At 58.6% G+C, this 17,378-nt stretch overlaps 9 protein-coding genes across 9 annotated transcripts; 4 read left to right on the forward strand and 5 right to left on the reverse strand.

Annotated features, from left to right (window-relative positions):
* Positions 1-76: 76 nt before the first annotated feature.
* BDZ90DRAFT_244955 (hypothetical protein) lies at positions 77-3,399 on the reverse strand (the record flags this gene model as incomplete). Its single annotated transcript, XM_025507481.1, has 5 exons — positions 77-1,000; positions 1,025-1,092; positions 1,114-1,626; positions 3,088-3,118; positions 3,145-3,399. The coding sequence occupies 5 exons, from the start codon at positions 3,397-3,399 to the stop codon at positions 77-79; spliced, it is 1,791 nt and encodes a 596-aa protein (XP_025364952.1).
* A 1,770-nt stretch (positions 3,400-5,169) lies between these two features.
* On the forward strand, positions 5,170-6,598 carry BDZ90DRAFT_11418 (NAD(P)-binding protein). Its single transcript, XM_025503245.1, has one exon. It carries the CDS (start codon positions 5,477-5,479, stop codon positions 6,566-6,568), a length of 1,092 nt encoding a protein of 363 aa, XP_025364953.1. The 5' UTR covers positions 5,170-5,476; the 3' UTR covers positions 6,569-6,598.
* A 29-nt stretch (positions 6,599-6,627) lies between these two features.
* BDZ90DRAFT_225203 (hypothetical protein) lies at positions 6,628-7,710 on the reverse strand (the record flags this gene model as incomplete). Its single annotated transcript, XM_025504657.1, has 1 exon — positions 6,628-7,710. The coding sequence occupies one exon, from the start codon at positions 7,708-7,710 to the stop codon at positions 6,628-6,630; it is 1,083 nt and encodes a 360-aa protein (XP_025364954.1).
* Positions 7,711-7,921: 211 nt separating this feature from the next.
* On the forward strand, positions 7,922-8,970 carry BDZ90DRAFT_11391 (ATPase, V1/A1 complex, subunit D). Its single transcript, XM_025503241.1, has 4 exons — positions 7,922-8,111; positions 8,200-8,430; positions 8,514-8,799; positions 8,854-8,970. The coding sequence occupies exons 1-4, from the start codon at positions 7,982-7,984 to the stop codon at positions 8,909-8,911; spliced, it is 705 nt and encodes a 234-aa protein (XP_025364955.1). The 5' UTR covers positions 7,922-7,981; the 3' UTR covers positions 8,912-8,970.
* A 59-nt stretch (positions 8,971-9,029) lies between these two features.
* BDZ90DRAFT_257426 (hypothetical protein) lies at positions 9,030-10,388 on the reverse strand (the record flags this gene model as incomplete). Its single annotated transcript, XM_025507956.1, has 1 exon — positions 9,030-10,388. One exon carries the CDS (start codon positions 10,386-10,388, stop codon positions 9,030-9,032), a length of 1,359 nt encoding a protein of 452 aa, XP_025364956.1.
* A 360-nt stretch (positions 10,389-10,748) lies between these two features.
* BDZ90DRAFT_266332 (hypothetical protein) lies at positions 10,749-12,190 on the forward strand (the record flags this gene model as incomplete). The annotated part of the gene is made up of 2 exons (XM_025508689.1): positions 10,749-11,243; positions 11,330-12,190. Coding segments are annotated over 2 exons (1,356 nt in total), but the record flags the coding sequence as incomplete, so codon positions are not given.
* A 117-nt stretch (positions 12,191-12,307) lies between these two features.
* BDZ90DRAFT_229367 (hypothetical protein) lies at positions 12,308-13,874 on the reverse strand. Its single transcript, XM_025505023.1, has one exon. The coding sequence runs from the start codon at positions 13,752-13,754 to the stop codon at positions 12,459-12,461; it is 1,296 nt and encodes a 431-aa protein (XP_025364958.1). The 5' UTR covers positions 13,755-13,874; the 3' UTR covers positions 12,308-12,458.
* Positions 13,875-14,028: 154 nt separating this feature from the next.
* BDZ90DRAFT_229368 (hypothetical protein) lies at positions 14,029-15,215 on the forward strand. Its single transcript, XM_025505024.1, has 2 exons — positions 14,029-14,776; positions 14,844-15,215. The coding sequence occupies exons 1-2, from the start codon at positions 14,119-14,121 to the stop codon at positions 14,903-14,905; spliced, it is 720 nt and encodes a 239-aa protein (XP_025364959.1). The 5' UTR covers positions 14,029-14,118; the 3' UTR covers positions 14,906-15,215.
* On the reverse strand, positions 14,926-17,280 carry BDZ90DRAFT_229370 (hypothetical protein). The gene is made up of 3 exons (XM_025505025.1): positions 16,719-17,280; positions 16,489-16,638; positions 14,926-16,419 (listed from the first exon to the last, which is right to left on the reverse strand). Exons 1-3 carry the CDS (start codon positions 17,240-17,242, stop codon positions 15,102-15,104), a joined length of 1,992 nt encoding a protein of 663 aa, XP_025364960.1. The 5' UTR covers positions 17,243-17,280; the 3' UTR covers positions 14,926-15,101.
* Positions 17,281-17,378: the final 98 nt, after the last annotated feature.

A 17,378-nucleotide genomic window follows, 5' to 3' on the forward strand; every position in this document is an offset into this window, starting at 1 on the left:
GGATGCAAGATGACCAGCAAAACCGGGTCTACACGTGGCCACTGGAGAGACCGGGCTTCGGGTCCAATAGCACTCCTCACTGTCGTACGATGCCGTCCGTTGGATTCGGAGACTTCTCCTCCTCATCGTGCCTGTCAAGGGGATCCAACGGCAAGTCGGCTACACATGGTGCCGTTGCCCTACTCAACAGGCTGCCGTTGACGAATCCCAATAGGGTGGGGCACGCCACCGTGAACCACACGACCAGTGTAACGATAGCGAAGCCGGTTGCTACGATTTTGAGGGCCAGCGAGTCGAGCACCAGTGCAAGTCGGATGGTGGCGATCGACATAGATCCCAGCGGAAACGTCGCAGACCACCAACCTATGCTAAACGCGACCGAACCCCGACGAAATTCGCGAATGATGGTGCCAGCCGCGATGAATGTCCAGAAGATGCCATACGCCCAGAGCATGAGCGCGCTGAGCAAGCCAGATGCAAACAGGGCCTGGCCGACGGGGAGCGCCAGCTCGGTCACACCCGAACCGGGTCGAGTGGAGATGGTGGGGAAGAGCTTCAAGGCTACTTGACCGAGGTGGAGCAAAGCTGTGGAGGACTGGGCTGTTGGACCCAGCGGCAGTATGGTAGAGATGATGATCTCACGAGGAGGCTGCTTGAAGAGGAGGAGACGTTGAAAGTAGAGGACAAGGATCGTGAGGGACAAAAGTAGTCCGATTCCCAAGACCATGTAAGAGACGATGACGATCGTGAAGGCGTAGGTGGAGAAGCCATGGTCGTAGAGAGCCTCGGAGATGACGGCGCCTGCGCTGGAGGCTGTCAGGCAAGGTACAACGGGAACAAGGAGCGCAGCGGTCGTAGATGAGAACGAGTGCGACTGGTAGGTCATCGCGACGAAGGGCACGCCGATTGCCGTGAGCAGCGACAGAAATGTCGCCAGCCACCACAGTACGCTCGCCGCAAGAGCAGGTCCGGGGCCCATGTTGAACTCTACGGTCCCCAGCTGACAGATGTTGGATACGATGACCGTCAGGCCCATTGGCAGCGTACCTAAAAAGTTGCTCTTCTGTGGATGCGTGATGGTCAGCCACAAGACTTGCGGGAAGAAAATGTAACGGGCGAGGAAGCCCAGGGAGAAGAACAGGAAGAGGAACATAGCGAGGATGGTCCAGGCTGCTGCCGGGTAACGCAGCCCTGCGTGCAGTGGTTCCCACGGTAGCAGAAGTAGAACCGTTGAGATGACGCCTGTGCCCATGACCACGCTGAACCATGATGGTGTGAAATGGAGCACTCGTTCCCTGACGCCCTTTGCAGGTCTGGAGGGATCAGCGTTGCGCGGTCGTCTCTGCCTAGCCGCGGTATCCGCCCCGGATGATGGCGCAAAATCACCCCGCAGGTAAGTCCTTTCCTCCTCGGCCTCTGTTCCAGCATTGGGAGGCAGCGCCTGCTGAGAGTTGGCTGTGTCTGAGCTCGATGATTGTGACTGCAAGTGAGAGTGTGGTTGCGTACTGTGGTGTGGCAGGCTGTCCGTATTGGGCGATAGCGCCTGCCGGGAGCTGGCCGTGGCTGAGCTCGATGGTTGTGACAGCAAGTGAGAGTGTGGTTGCGCACTGTGGTGTGGCAGGCTGTCTCCATTGGGCTGAGCCTCGTCGGCGGCGCCCGCACCGCCCGCAGCACCCGTACCGGCGGGGGCGGTAGACGCCGAAGTTGTCGACATTTGGTCCACGCCGCCTCGAAGTCGATGGCGGTATGGCGGCCGCTACACGTACGGCGCCTTATGAGGACTGACGAGGGTCCCTCTTCTTTCGACGTCGTGCGCGATCAGGATGTCGTTGGAATGAATAGAAGCAGTTCAGTCGCCCGACGCGCCTCGCCTCTTGATTGCCGCCCTGCTGCAACTAGACTAGGGTGGGTCCCCGAGCTCCTGGGCGGGCCGTCGCTTGTTGCCGCTTGTCGCCGCTTGCCGCCGCCCGCCGATTTGAGTCTCCACCACGATGTGCAAGGCGCAAGCAAGGCAGGCTGCGCCAACGGCTCACTCAGCCCCGCCCAAGTCAGGGCCAACTCTTCTTCCTTTCACAACCCACTCCAAATTGACCGATCCCCTCTTGTTCCCAAAGACTCTACGCGGCTTGCCCTTCTCACCACTTCACCATACCTTGCTCGCACGACCACGTCGACGCTCCGTCATCGACCAGCTTTACCCTCTTGTTGTTTCAGCTGGGTCCCCCTAGACGGATCGAAACTCCGACTACAAAAGCGCCATTGCTCCTTGATCGCATTGAGCTGCAAAGCCGGCTTCAAGCTTTCACTCCAACGCATCGACAACGACACGCCTTTTCCACTACCATCATCCGCCGCAAATCAGCACCTCCACTGTCGCCCTGATCACTCTCGCACATCAGTCCTAGCATCTGCAGCTTTTTTTTTCTCCTCTTGCTATCCTCTCTAGATGAGCAGATCAGCGGCTGCGGGAGATGATGGCCCTAGCCCCGATGCCATCACCGCAACGGCGGCGTTGTCTTCGTCATCGTCATCCGCTGGCGCCAATCAAGCGACCATCCGCGCTCATCAGGGCCATACGCAGCATCAGAGCATCTCTTCGCTGTCTCCTCGTGCCAACCAGGCTCTGTCCGATCCAGACTACTGGCCGGATAGAGACGGCGAAGACGACGTCTTCTCGAATCCTGATACCGCGGAGCTCGAGACTCGCAGCGATGCTACAGGTGCGACCTCGCCGGATCGAGCCACCTCACCTGCCCTTCAAGGTAGTCCAGAACGAGGACTCCTGTCCTTGCCCTCGGACTGGGATGAGCAGCAGCAGCAAGATGGCAAATGGGAACAGCCTCCTGTCCTCCAGCACCAGCCTAGCTTGACATCCCAACTCACAGCTCTCGCGCGGACTGGTGATCATGGAGGAGACACGTCCACCGACAATGTCACTCCAACTCCTTCCATGCTTCGTGGCGCGCAGGGTCGACATCGCTTCGATGGCATGCTCAAGCTTCCAGCAGCCAATGACCTCCCACTGGATCCGGCGAAAGCCAGCGATATTTCCTCCCTCTTCGCCCACCCTCCAGCGCCCGCCCCTACTTCGCCGGTCGCCAGCTCCATCCGCGCAGCGCTGAGCCCCGCAGTGTCTGCGACGACTTCTCCTGTCTCGGAGCGAAGAGGCTTCCAATGGACGATGCCAGTCGCCCCGCCCGCCGCGCGGAGTGTTCCCCGACCAACTTCGCCCGAGCGACAAAGGACCATCGTGCCAGCTGCCCTTCGCCCCGGCAGCTCCTCCTCAACCTCTGCATCCCCGCTCGTCGGCTCAGGTTCTCTAGGTCTCGGTCTCGCTTCCGTCGCCGGTACGCAGCAGGATGGCGTTGCTTCAACTGCGTCCGCCAGCGAGTCCAGCATCTTCGAGCGAGATATTGAGCATCGCGATGCACGTCATGTGCTGAGCAAGAGCGAGGCCGTCGACGTCGCCATCCCTCCAGTGCTCGACGATGCAGTAGAAGCCATCATCGAGGGAGGGGAGGAGCCCATCGAGATCGTCACGCCCCTCTCATCGGCTGCACCAGCACCTCTGCCTTTGTCGGCCACGGCCCTGTCCGCATCCGCTCAATCGCTATCCTCCTTCTCGACCCCGTCGTCCTCAGGCCCACAGTCACCGATCTCATCGACTGGACCCGTGCTCTCTTCAGCAGCAGTAGACGAGCCACCCCCGGGCAGCATTGCAGCCCAGATCGCAGAGCGCCTTGCACCTTCAAGATCTGCGACCGACGAGGCTGCTCTCAGCTCCTCGCCTCCTAAGAACTCCGTCACCAGGACCCCTCGACATCGACAGACGCAGTCCTCGAGCGCTTCATCCGTTGGGAGCTCGACGCGCTCTCGGTCGCCGAGCAGAATGGCACCCATGGGCGTTCAGCAAGTGCTCGACAGCTCAGCAGCTGTGGCGGGGAAGAGCTCGACGGAGCCCAGCAGCCCAGTGAGGGCCTCGTCGCCTCGGGCTTTTCGCCCCAGCTCCGTAGCCAGCGGTGCGGTAGGCGCTGCGGCCACGCCATCAAAGGCAGGCACTACAGCGGGTGCACCCATTACGCCATCTTCCCATCAGGGAGCAGGCACTGCACTTCCCTCTCTCCCTCTCCCGAACCCCTTCCGCTCCGACGTCCCATCAGCGCTGCGCAGCCACTCGCCCTCAGCCTCCATTTCTATGGGCAGCTCGGATGCCGCTCCTCCTGCGCCTATAAGCATGTCCCTGGATGGCGCCATCATTCCCAGCTCAGAGTCGGCAGTCCGCGAGCTCTCACTCGACGGCATGGCTGACGCAATTGCGGAGGCGGACGGTAGCCTCTCCTCGCCTAGCCCCATTCTAGCACGTAAGGGCCTGCCGTCGGCCGCCCCGAGCCCTGCGCCTCCCACCACAGCGGCTTTCGTCCGTCGTGACACAGCAGCTACGATCACGCCCGACAACAAGAGTGACGCCGTCATCGAAGGGGCAGCGCCCGCCACGCGCCGCCTGTCCTTCTTCTCGTACGCCAACATCCTAAACGACACGCCTGCCGTCCTTGTCGACCTAGAGCAGTCTGTTCAGCGCACAATGGACGACACGTCGGGCGCCACAGCCGCAGCTCGCTCAACTGTGGGTTCCGGTAGCTCTCGCCCCTCTACGAGCATCTCGTCGGGCAGCTCGGTACTGGGCGATAAGTCTATGATGGTAGACAGCATTCGCTCCTCTCGTCGAGCGAGCGGTGTGCCCACGAGCCAGCAGATCAGCCCTACGCTCGCCGGGGGTAGAATCGTTGGCAGCCCTACTGCTGCCTCTTCAGCAGTCAAGGCTTCGAGTCCTCTGACGGCAGAGTCACATCAGCAGCCTTAGGCGGTGCAGTGCCCCTACATCTTCAACCGTCGCTCGAACTCATTCAAGTCAAGCTGGCATTCCTCACCAGCATCTGCAGGACATTTGCTCTTCGGTCACCTTTCTTGCACCTTCTCGATTTCTTCGCACGCCAACCCCCGATACGTATACGTACACGATCCGACGACTCCACGATCCTTCAAACCGAGTGTTATACTCTACACTCCTTCTTCGCTACTGCTTCTTTGTCATCGTCATCGAGACCCCCTTATCCTGTGGTCGACGGCAGGCTGCCGTTGTCCCCTCTCTTATGCTCCACTCTATAGCCACCTTTGCATCCTTCGAGCTCCTCCGCGAAGTTTGCACTCACGAATCCATGCCCTCTCTTGTCGCTCCTTTCATCATCTATTCCTCACACTGATCCAAATGTCATCAAGATTTACCGTCTAAGCTGTGGTCGCGGCTTTGCTAGTCGTGTGTCTGGCCGCGGGCGCTCGGCGCTCGGCAAATTGTTTTGGCCGGGAACAGCAGCGTCGGCTGCGTTGTGGAGGCGCTTGCCATCTCCAACTCACCACCATTCTATCGTCCCCTTCTATTCCACTCACCACCAGCCAATCTACCCATCCACATCCAATCATGACATCCCCGAACATCTGCAAGTGGGGCATCCTCGCCACGGGCGGCATCGCCGTCAACTTCGTGGAGGACCTCCTTCTTGACTCTTCGAAGCGCAACGCCTCGGACGTGCAGCACGTTGTAGCCGCCATTGCCTCCTCTTCGTCACTCGAAAAGGCAGACGACTTCAAGGCAAAGACTGGCTGCCCCTCCTCTACCAAGACATACTCCAGCTACGAGGACATGGTCAAGGACAAGGACGTTGACATCGTTTACATTGCTACACCCCACGTCTACCATTATGAGAACACGCTGCTGTGCCTCGAAAACGGTAAAGGCGTGCTTTGCGAAAAGCCATTTACGATCAATGCGGCGCAATTGAAGCACCTCATCACCGAAGCTCGCAAGCGCAACCTTTTCCTCAGTGAGGCAATGTGGACTCGTCACATCCCTGCCGTGCGTGAGGTTCAGCGACTCATCCACGAAGAGAAGGTATTGGGTCGAATCACTCGCGTCTTCTCCGACTTGTCAGTCCCCTTCGCCCTCGATCCCAAGCACCGCATCTACAATCCGGAACTTGGGGGTGGCGCACTGCTCGACGTAGGCATATATGCCCTGACGTGGCAGCTGTTGACCCTCTACCAGCATCCTGAGAATGCTCGCGCCCATCCCGAATTCACGAGTACATTCACAAAGTCGCCACTCACTGGCGTGGACGACAGTACGGTGGTCATTGGCAATTATCCTCGTCTCGGGGCTCAAGGGATTGCCACCACCTCCCTGCACGCCAAGACGAGCTCAGTCTACTCGGTTCTCATCCAAGGAGAAAAGGGAGACATTCGCGTCCCACCCATGCCTATGAACCCGGAGCGTTTCTTCCTTGACTTGAAGGGCCAGGAGTCCAAGGAGATCGAAATCTCTATGAACGGCTCCAACGGCATGGGCTTCGAGGCTGATGCTGCTGCGCGATGCTTGAGGGATGGTAAGAAAGAGACGGAGCTTTGCACACTGGAGGGCGATTCGCTGGTGGTTATGAAGATCATGGATGAGGTGAGGCAGAAGGGAGATTTCAGGTACCCGGAGAAGTGGGAGGCTACGCGACCTGGCGTTTGATGAGGCCTGCGAGGATAGTCGGACGCAGACGTACCTCTTTTCAATTTGATCGTCTGCTCTTATCCAGCCGTGGCATCTTTCCCTACGCCGTGGACAGCACGCCGTCTTCTGCCCTTCCCTGGCGCGGGCGCATCAATCGTCACCCCCCTCCTCCTCCCACCAAAGAAATCCGTCAATTTGACGTCCTCCAACTTCCTCGTCCTCAGCAGATCACTCCTCACGCCCGGATCAGAGTGCAGCTCCTCGCTGTCCCAAGCGCCAAAGAGATCCACCAACCTCAATCCGCTCGTCTTATCGATCCCATCCAGATATCCCAAGACGAACCGCGTAAAACGATCAATCAAGGCGATCCCCAAATCCGCGTCCGTGTGATGCGAGTAAGAGTTCTGCCCAACCTGCGAGCTTCCCACCGCAATGACGTTGGGCGAGTAGATCTTCGAGTACATGCTGTTCGCTTGGCATGTGTCGATGATGAACAAGAGCTCGTGGTAGCGCCTCTTTGCGTCCATCTGACCCAAGGCGTCGGCCAGGTCCCAGGCGCCGAGCTCTTCTGCGTCTTGAAATTTGAGAAAGTCCTCCCCGCCATGACCGGTCAGATAGAGGAGGACATTACTGCTCGAGTCGGAGAGGAGGCGTTTGCTTGCTGGTAGAGACGGCGGGTGTCGTCCCGTGAGGAGGCGAATCAGAGCCTCTACTGTGACTTCGGATCCCTTGTAGTCTACCTGGATCTCGCCGCCGTAGAGGTCTAGCGCTCGATTGCTGTCCGCCCAGACATTACCTGGAAAGCGGTTGCGCGGGTCACAAGCGGCATCGTCTGCCAGCATGAGGATGATCTGCGAGTCTGGGATTCCCAGACGCTTGACGACGCGGTAGAGTCCTAGAGTGTTTGACATGTGCCGGTAGTTGAACCAGAAGCGCGAGGCCGAGACGAGGACCGCCCAATTGTTTGTGTGTCCGTGTGTTTGCGCATGGTGAGAGGTTGTGTTGGCAGCGGAGTCTGCGGAGGTTGCGGCGAAGAATCGTTCTATCTGATCTGCTTGAGCTTGTGAGATGAAGAGGGAGGGGACGAGGAGCGGCAGCGCGAGGGCAGTCAGGGCCAGGAGGAGGGGAGCGAGAATGAGAGAGACGAAGCCCAGCCGCATTGAACGGCCTGGCGACGCTTTTTTGCGAAGGTGGCTGCCCGTCCTCTCATTGTCTCGAGCCATGATCGGCTTGAAGGAAAGGGGACGAGAGAAGTGAAGTCGACGTTTGCCTCGCAGTGGTGGCTCGTGCTTGCGCTGCGCCTCGGACTGGCGGCGGCGGGCAGACGGGTCGAGAGGCTCAAGTCAGGAGGCGGACACGGCCAAGTCGACTTCTCCACCCTCAGCTCCTCCCTACGTCTAGCATCCTCACTCATCGCTTTAGTGGCCCAGCATGTCGGCCAACTCAAACAGGGAAGCCGTCTTCCCCACGCGCATGACGCTCAACAACACAAAGGGTAGACTGAAAGGAGCTCAAACGGGCCACTCACTCCTCAAGCGCAAAGCAGACGCTCTGACCAAGCGTACGTAGCGCCGACACAATCTCCTACTCCTGCCACTTGCTCTCCCCTTACTCACACACACCCTCCTCCCCTTCTTCTACCCCCGCAGGCTTCCGCACCATCACCGCAAAGATCGACGAGGCCAAGCGCAAGATGGGCCGCGTTATGCAGCTCGCAGCCTTCTCCCTCGCAGAGGTAAACTACGCCGTGGGAGACATTGGATTCATGGTCACCGAGTCCGTCGAGAAGGCTTCTTTCAAGGTACAAGCAAGGCAAGAGAATGTCAGCGGTGTCTTCTTGCCCGCCTTCGAGGCTGTGCCCAACGCCGAGGGATCGAAGGGTGAGTGCTTGACACACCGAGTCACGCAGAGGGCTCGAGGCTGACGCGAATCTTTCCTCCATCTTGCCCGTATCGTTGCCCAGAGTTCCAACTCACCGGTCTCTCTCGTGGAGGTCAACAAGTCTCCAAAGCCCGCGAGACGTACCGCAAAGCCCTCGAGACGCTCGTAGAGCTCGCATCCCTTCAGACGGCCTTTGTTATCCTTGACGAGGTGATCCGCATGACGAACCGCCGAGTAAACGCAATCGAGCACGTCATCATTCCTCGTCTCGAGAACACCATCAGCTACATCACGAGCGAGTTGGACGAGGCGGACAGAGAAGAGTTCTTCAGGTTGAAGAAGGTGCAGGCCAAGAAGAAGAGGGAGGAGCAGGAGGGCGGGGAGAAGAAGAAGAAACAGGAAGAGGAGGAAGAGGGGGAGAGAGGAGGATCAAAGGGAGATATGTTGTCGGGTGGCAAGGACGAGGATGTCATCTTCTGAGGCCGCTCAGCTCCTCTTTCTGTTCCCTGGCTCGTTGTACATTTCATTCTGCTTTCTCGTGCCGCGATCGTTGTTGGCTAGTGTACACATGCATTCGATGCCGGCCTCGCTCTCGTCGTCAAGCGACTTCATCGAGGTCTTCCAGCTCTTCGTCGTCATCGGGAGCATCAACAGCCGTGACTTCGTCCGCGGGCTTGCTCTGCTCTTCCCTCTTTACGCGCTTATCGTCGCGACCTTCAGCCTCGCTGGAGCGCTCCCGCTTCGTGGCGCCATTCGTCTTACTCTCGGACGTCGCTGCTGCCGCCGCCGCCTCTTCTTCCGCGGCCTGCATCTTGGCGTATTGGGCGTAGTAGTCCTCCTCCTCGTCGGCCTCACCACGACCTTGCTCTCCCTGATCTCCACTCTGACCAGTGCCGGCACCACTCGAGCTTCCCTCTCCTCTGCCTTCTCGACGCTCTCTCTCCCTCCTCTCCTTGATCCCAAGCGCAGTCTCCTCACCACTGACCGTACTCTTCCCCAACCACTCAGGAATTGCATTCTCTTTGCGCTGTCGGTCCGCCTCATCCCTCGCAGCTTGGAGCGCCGCCGCCGAGGTCGTGGCGTCGGTGAGGGAGATGGTGGGCTTACCAGCGGCGTCGCGGGACATGGCTGTCGCCTTTGCATCTGGCAGCTCGTCGTTTGCGTGTTCGGCGAACCATTGCTGGTCCAATTGGTGACGAGGTTGGTCTGAGCGGAGTAGCTTCCATTTGTGGTTCGCGGGATCCGCTAGGAAGGAGACTGGCTCGATGCTATCTACGTGGACTCCTTCCAGGGCTTCGAGCGTGCGGATCATGCCCGCGCATTGCTCGTTGAATCTAGCCATTCGGTCTTTGCCCCTGCGAGTCTCATCACCTTCCTCTTCGTCCTCTTGCAGCTCCCCTCCGCATCCTGGACGCTCGCAGCGGAGCGAGTTGGTGGTCAGGTCCAGCAGGTGGGCAACGTCGAGCGTTGAGTAGCTGAACCGGCAGCGTGGGCAGACGAAGCTGGTCGTGTAGCTCGAGGAGACGATGGATGAGTCGAGCTTGAGTCGCAGATGGTGAAGCCTGTACTTGAGCATCGCAAGGAACCAAGGAGCATGAAAGTAGTAATAGTTGCGGGGGAGAAGCTTCGACTCGAGCATTGCGCCTCCTCCTCCGGCTGCGGGTGTCTCCTTTCGTTCGTTCCTTCTAAAGTGACAGAGCATCCTGTCATCGACGAGTCTCGAGGCTAGAGCCGCTGCATCCTTTGCTTGAACGCCCAGACGCGCTGCAAGGACATCAGTGGGGAGCACGCCGAAACGGAGGACCTGCTCGCCGACTACGATGAACTTGTCGTCGTAGAAGCTGCGCAGCACCAGACGATACAGGCGAGAGATGGCTTCGCCGTCCTTGTTTGTCTGTGCGCGGAGCTCGACGTGCTTTGGTGGCAGACGACTAGGTCCTGCACCTGGAGTGGCCATGTCTGCCGGGCTAGGTGGGAAAGAGGAGAAGAAGTAAAGGGCAGCCAAGATGGCACGCGAGTCGATCCAGACCGACTCGATCGACGGAAATGGCTCCACCCCGAGTCGTCCAGTCGCGAGTCGCGCACGGCCTCTCTTTGTTCCACTCACTCCTTCATCGTCATGACCAGCATAGCATCCTCGTCCAAGCTCACGATGGAAGATACACTCACGCCAGCCAGTCATGACGCTGTCTCTGCTCTGCCCTCTCTCATCACACCCGCCGAGCTCGAGGGTCTCCTCTCCCTTCCTCGCCTCGAGGCCATCTTCTTTCGCTCCGTAGCAACGGTACGCCCCGTCGGCCTCTCAAAGCACTGGGCGGTAGCAGCCATTGCTCAGCATCTCAATGCCGCCATATTCGGCCTAGCGCAGAGACAACGGCGTAGGCAGAGAGAAGATCAGACGAGGCGCGACAGGAACAGCCAACGGAGGAAGAAGAGAAAGGCGCCGAGGGATGGACAAGGGGCAGCAGGTGATGCAAAGAGGCATAAGACCGAGGGGAGAGGGCAGTCTGAAGCGCTTGAAGATGAGCGACAGAAGCGTGACACCTCAGCCGCTCCGAGCGACAAGACGGCGGGCAGGTCGAACGCCGGCGATATTGATGAGTCAGATGGTGAGGACAGCAAAGAGGAGGCGGATCCCACGGATGATGAGGATCAAGAAGAGCAAGATGAGGTAGCACGACTTCAGCATAGACTCGATATGGCGGGCGTAGAGGGTGGTGGCATCGGCCGGGGCCTCCGACTCGAGGTGACGCCAGGAGCCATCTTAGACAAGCTGGCCGAGTATTACGATGTCGACACTCTTGACGACATTGTGAGTAATATGCCGTTTCTCAAAGGCTTTCGAGTAGCAAGAGCTGACCGAAAGTCTTTGACTCTACCTCGCGAATCTCTCAACAGGACGAACGTAGCTTGACGTCCCACCAGCTCGCACCTCATCCCTCCGTCCGGCACGAGGGATACTCCAATGGCCATACTCGGCCTGGGAACCCCAAGAGGCCAAAGCGAGAAGACGAGGGCAGCGATGAAGACGACGAGGATGAGCCAATTGACTTTGCTCTTGTACCTGGAGACGCATATATGGCACTCGTAGACAAGCGAGCAGGGGCCGATGAAGAGCAAGCAGCACGCGACCACGAGGAATGGGACGACTCGTTGAGCTCGGCCATCTCTGGAGACGATGAAGAAGATGAGGAGGAGGAAGATGCGGACGCCAAGGTGAAGACGGAGGACGATGATGAGGTCGAGGAAGATGATGACGACAACGAAGAGGAAGAAGCCGAAGAAGATGTCTCGTACGAAGACGAGGGCAAGTCTCGAGGCAAGAAGTCACGCTCGAACGCTTCAGCGACGAAACAACGTCCCCCAGCCTCTGCGATCCGTAAACAGCCCCAGCAAAGACCAAGCAAAGGACGCCAGTCCGCCTCAAGCCGTGGCGGTAGCTCTCGAGCGCTCAGTGCTGAGAATGAGGACGAAGCAGAGGAAGGCGATGACGAAGGGGACGAAGAGCAAGAGGGCGATGAGGACATGGAAGAGGAAGCAGAGCCAGCGTCTGGCGCAGAGGAGGCAGATGAAGGTGACGAAGAGGAGAATGACGAAGCCAACCCTTCTCGTGGCAAAGCTGCCACGTCAAAGCGTGGCGGTCGAGGAGGAGCAAAAGCTTCTCGTGGCAGAGGCAAAGTATCCAGCAGCACGTCCACGAGAGGCAAGGGCAAAGCCGCCGCAGCTGCACAGCCCCGGAGGACGACGAGGAAGCGCTGATGACTGTTGGAATGGTCCCCTGCGGGGAGTAGCACTGTACATGTTCACACTCTCGCTCCACTTGCTCTGCCTCGCTCACCGTCATTCGCATCTGCTTCAATCTCAACCATGCGCACTTCCCCCGATCGTGTGATGGCTGGATGGTATTCACAAAAAAGGAGCAGCATCATCCAGTCGGTATACATATGTAAAGAAAGATCAATGCCACGAGGGGAGGAAATCTATGCGATGCGCTACGCAGTGCAGGCAACCCGTCTATCCTTCAGGCTCACAGTCGCGCCTTTGCCGTTCCCTCGTGCTCCTCATCCTCAGCAAAATCTCCTGTAGCCCTCTTACCCTCTGCCCTCAGCTTGCGCCTTCTCTCATCTTCGTCTCGGCGTATCTGATGACGATCACGCTCGTCGTCGGGATGCCATTGACGAAACTCTCCCGCCGACTTCCAAATGTCGCCGTGCAAGATGTAGTCGCGGTAGAGGATGAAGACCGTTTCTTCTCGGCTGAGGTGGGATGGCGGAGGCTTGGATGAGGAAGAGCCCTCGTTGTTGTCATTGTTGTCCTCGTCTTCGTCCTCCTCGGCTGCTTGGTACCCTTCAGCTCCAGATGCCTCATGCTCCTCTGCTTCCTGTTCTCCCTTCTTCCTCTGCAGCTGAAAGGAGGTGACATGCCCACACTTGGGCCACGCCTCCGGCTTTGCCTTGGGTGGATCGACCCAAAGTGAGTGAACGTTGTTGCCGCTCAAATCCAGCAAGCCCAAATGCAGCAGCATCATGTTCTTCGAAATGCTCTCATCGTCCTCAAACCCCACGTAGAGGTATCGCTCGCACCTCTTGGCCACACGACGGGCATTCTCCTCGTCCTTCTTGGCTTGAAGGGAGAAGAGGGGATGGTAGAACCAGGCCAGCCAGTCCCTCCCTACGCCGTAGGGCAGGTCGTACCCTAGGCCGAGGGCGCTGGCTCGAAAGACGCGGTCGGTCTCGAGTGGCTTGACGACTAGCTCGTCGAAAGCGAAGCGGGCCTCTTCCGGGCGCGGATTGTTCTGCCAGTAGGCATTCCCACCGCAGACGTTCAAAATGCGGACAGGTGCCGTGTCTGTCGAGCTCGAAGAGGAGGGGAAGAGGATCTCCTCGTCTAGCAACGTGGCGAGGTGACCTCCCAACGAGTTGCCCAGAAGCGTCATCGGTTTTCCCCTCCACTGCTCCTGAGCATAGCGCACCACGGTACCCAGGTCCTGTTGTGTCCAGTGGCTCATCAGGCCCCATTTCTCTGGGCAGCTGACCAAAGCGGCATGGAAGATGTCGTCGCGCTTGACTTCATCATCGCCTGCTTGTTTGAGTTGGTTGAGGACTGCTTGGGGCAGTGAGGTACCCGAGAAGCGATAGTCGAATGTGAGGACTGCGATGTCGTGCTGGGAGAGATAGCGAGCGAAGTCGTGGTAGAAGCGTGCCTGTACGCCCGTTGCATTGATGATGACACAAGAGGCCTTGATCTGGGAAGGAGCCGGAGGAGTGAAGCAGTCGACAGAGAGTGGAAAGCCGTCGGGGGTTGGGAGGCTGAGGTGAACCATGCTGGGCGGCGGTGATGACGAAAGGACAGTGGTTGCTCTATGGTGTGAGTGGTGTCGTCGAGACCATGAGTGTCCGATGCAAAGAGAGGAGAGGAGAGGAGAGGATGAGGAGGTGGTGGGAAAGTTAAGGCTGGCCCCCGCTTCTCATTCCCCACAATCCTCCATCTCGCTCGTTCCTTGCTTCAGTCCGGCTTTGAAACGCCCACGAGAGAAATTGCCGGCGGGGACGGACCGAGACACGTGGTTCGCGTTGCATTCAATCCAACGACGCGATGGGTGGGCGCGAATATTGGACCCTCACCACCGAATCCTCTCGTCACCTCACGTCAAGGACCGCGACTGATTGGAGGCGTCTCTTGCCAAGATGGACACGTCCTACTGGTCCATCTCCAGCATTTTAGCAGATTCCTCCCGTATACCCTGCACATTCAACCTAGATGTGCCCAACCTCTCCCACCTACGAGGAGATTCTTCGGTGGACAATCAGTTCCAATCCTCGCAAGCTTCCGCCTCATCTTCCTCTCAAATGGACGACTCGTCAGACACCATTCGCGAGAAGTCACGACTGGAGCTTCCCTTCTGGCTGGCAGAAATGCTCGCTTTGAATGATATCGTTTCGCCCTCTCTGCCCCGCCCCTACTCTCAGCGCGTTCGCAACGCATTGAACGCGGACGCCAAGAGTGTACAGCTGCGCAGCCAAGCCAATTGGTGGTACGCTCTCGGTGTGCGGCTGGCTAGTTTGGAACGACAGGGCACGGACAGTCAGACTTTGCTGCTTGAGGTACTGAGCACGACATACTCAGCTCGGCTGGCCAGCACGTACGACGCTGCTTTACATGTTGCTTCTTCCTCGAGAGGAGGTGGTGGAGGGTTGGACGATGAGGAAACCGTAGCAGGGCAAGGGGACGCGACGACGGCGAACAGTAGTGGTGGAGGTGGCTTCGGAAGTAGGCCGTCGAATGTGGCCATGAGTGCCGAGTTGGTCGACTTTGTCAATGGGTTGGACGAGAGTGAGAAGCTTGGTGAGTGCTGCGTTGCGCGATGGGATCGATGGATAGTCTGCTGAAGCTTCTTGCTCGCCCCTCGCAGTGCTACGAAGAGCTCACGACGCTTCTGCGGCGATGCGATACTATCTCGCTGGCCGCAATTGAGCGTCAGCCTCTCCGTCTCGTCCGCCATGATACCATGCCCAATTGCAGTGTAACAACAGTAGCATCATCACCATCGTCACCTCTTCGACTTTATGCTTTCTTTGTGTGCGATACAAGTACAAGAATGCGCACGCGCTTTCCCCTTCTGTTACCATAGCGTTGGTAAACTTCCCGTCCATCCGCTCTCGATCCACGCCTAATTCTTCACTCCCTCCTGGTTAGTCCCCAACTTCGCCACCCTATAGTACACATCCATCCCGTGTCCATCCAAACTCCTGAAGTTCAGGCTTCCTCCAAAATACTCAGCATACACCCTTGCCATCGCCATGCCCAGCCCCGTATCCGCTAGTCCCAGCGACGTCTCCGAAAGGGAAGACTGGAGGTAGTGATGTTGCTCGTTGGTCCTCGCCGGTTGTGGACGGGGTGGCGGGTCGACAGAGGGAGAAGGGGATGGGATGGTCGAGTCCGTCTGGTCGGCAGAGCCTGCAGATCCTACTTGCTCGCGGACAGTGCCCTTGAACTTGCCTGTTCGGCGGAGCAGCTCGAGCTTGGAGCGTGAGCCGAGGCCTGCTTGAGCTGATGCTCCGAGGAGGGTGGATGAGGTAGAGCCGGAAGATTGGACGTCGCTGTCCTCCTCTTCTTGTCCTTCTTCTGCCAAAGACGCCTGAGAGGTTGCTGCATTCGGTCTCTCGTTCATGCCGCCGCGTTCGCCACGTAAGACCTGCTCGATCTTTCCCTTCTCTCGCCTTGCCTCCTCTTCGAGCTCGAGGCGTTGCTTGACATTGCTGAAGGAGCAGAGCACGTCGGTCAGGTTCGATGAGACGCCACTTGACCTCACAGGGCTGATGGCGCCTGCTGGCCAGTGGTGCGGTGTCTGGTCGAGGGTGGGTGGTGAGGCGTCGCTGCTAGGGTCTTGGCCGGGTGAGGATGGCGGAGAGGAGAGGGGCGAGGCCGTAGTAGAGGAAGAGGCGACGGCTCCCTCGCCCTTGCCGACCGTCGTGGCCGGCATAGTGGGAACAGCGGAGGATGCAGCCCGATGCGATGCCCTCGCAGCCGCAGCTGCCCCAGTCGGCGCTGCTGCTGCCAGTCTGGATACAAGATCCGACACTCCGCCACCGCAGTCGGAAATGCGAATGATCATATCATCCTCTGGTGGCCCCTCCACAATGGTGACCCTCAACGGAATCTCATCCCTCTCCTCCGGCTTGAAGCGCATGACAGCCAGCATGGCATCCTTGACCAGCTCAAATACCACGAAGCTCAAATGCTCCGGAATGTACGAGACGCGCGCCTCAAGATCCCCATCCACCACCACATCCGGCACCGCCTTTGTGCGGATGGCCTCCTCTACTGACAGCCCAGCTTCGCGGGCAAAGACGGTCTGAAGGAGAGAGATGGACTCTCGAATGATCCCGCGGACCGAAAGGTGAGTACGAATGATGCCTATCGTCTCGGGAAGGGCGGGTTCACCCAAGGAGGGCTCGGGGGAGAAGAAGGCGAAGGGATCGTCGAGGCTGGAGGCGCGAGGGGAGAAGAGCATTCAGCCTGTCATTATTCTGAGAGGTAGCGGCACTCGCACTCACGCCTCGCTCAGAGCGATATGCTGCTCTGCCAGCACTCGTCGACTGATGCGGCTGCGGAGCATTCGTAGCATGAAGCCTTCGAGCTGGCCAGGGGGGAGATGTTCTGATACTTCGACGACTCCCAACGCGAGTGAGGGAATGACGGTAAGGCTGAGGGATGGGGGGCAAGGTGTATGTCATTCAGTATGTGAAGACTAGGCTCATCATACTACTCGCTGCACGGCACTCACTGCGAATTGAGCAACTCCTTGAGCAGCGCAATAAACTTGGCATTGTCCTCATGCGTCGTGATGACCGGCCAACGCCTGAATCGATCGAATGCCGACCAGTAGAGCTGGTAGACCTTTTCCAAATGCTCATTGGTCATGACAACAAAGGGAAGATCCTGCATATCTCTGATCCTCTTTGCGATCCTGATGGGCAGCTCCTCACGAACGTAGTTTGCGCTCTTGATGATCTTCTCTGGGTCTCTACCGAGGGACTTGCCAAAGAAGAGGAGCCCTCGGAGAGTCATCTTTGTGGTCGATCGTGATGCCCAGTGCTCGAGGGCGCGATTGAGGTAGAAGTGACGACCCAGCTGAGCCTCGTCTGCCATGATCATTGAGGCATTGCTGGACACAGCCGGTGGGGCCGGTGGGAGGCGGTGCGCCGAGGTAGTAGCGAAGGAGGAAGAGGCTACTCTGCATGGCGCGAGGTGAGTTCGCCACGATGTTGCTGCTGCCGCCCTGAGAGGGGCTTTACCTATTGGCGCCATGACTGCGTCAACGTCGTTGAGCTGATGGCAAGCAAGGTTGAAGGAGTCAAGCAGAGGCGCTCTCTCAAGCCGGACGACGAGTCGAGGCGCCAGTCCGAGACGGGCGACGAGAGACGTGTGTGCGCTTGGGCCAGGC

The sequence above is a fragment of the Jaminaea rosea genome, assembly GCF_003144245.1.
Source record: "Jaminaea rosea strain MCA 5214 unplaced genomic scaffold BDZ90scaffold_1, whole genome shotgun sequence".
Classification (NCBI taxonomy): Eukaryota; Fungi; Basidiomycota; class Exobasidiomycetes; order Microstromatales; genus Jaminaea; species Jaminaea rosea.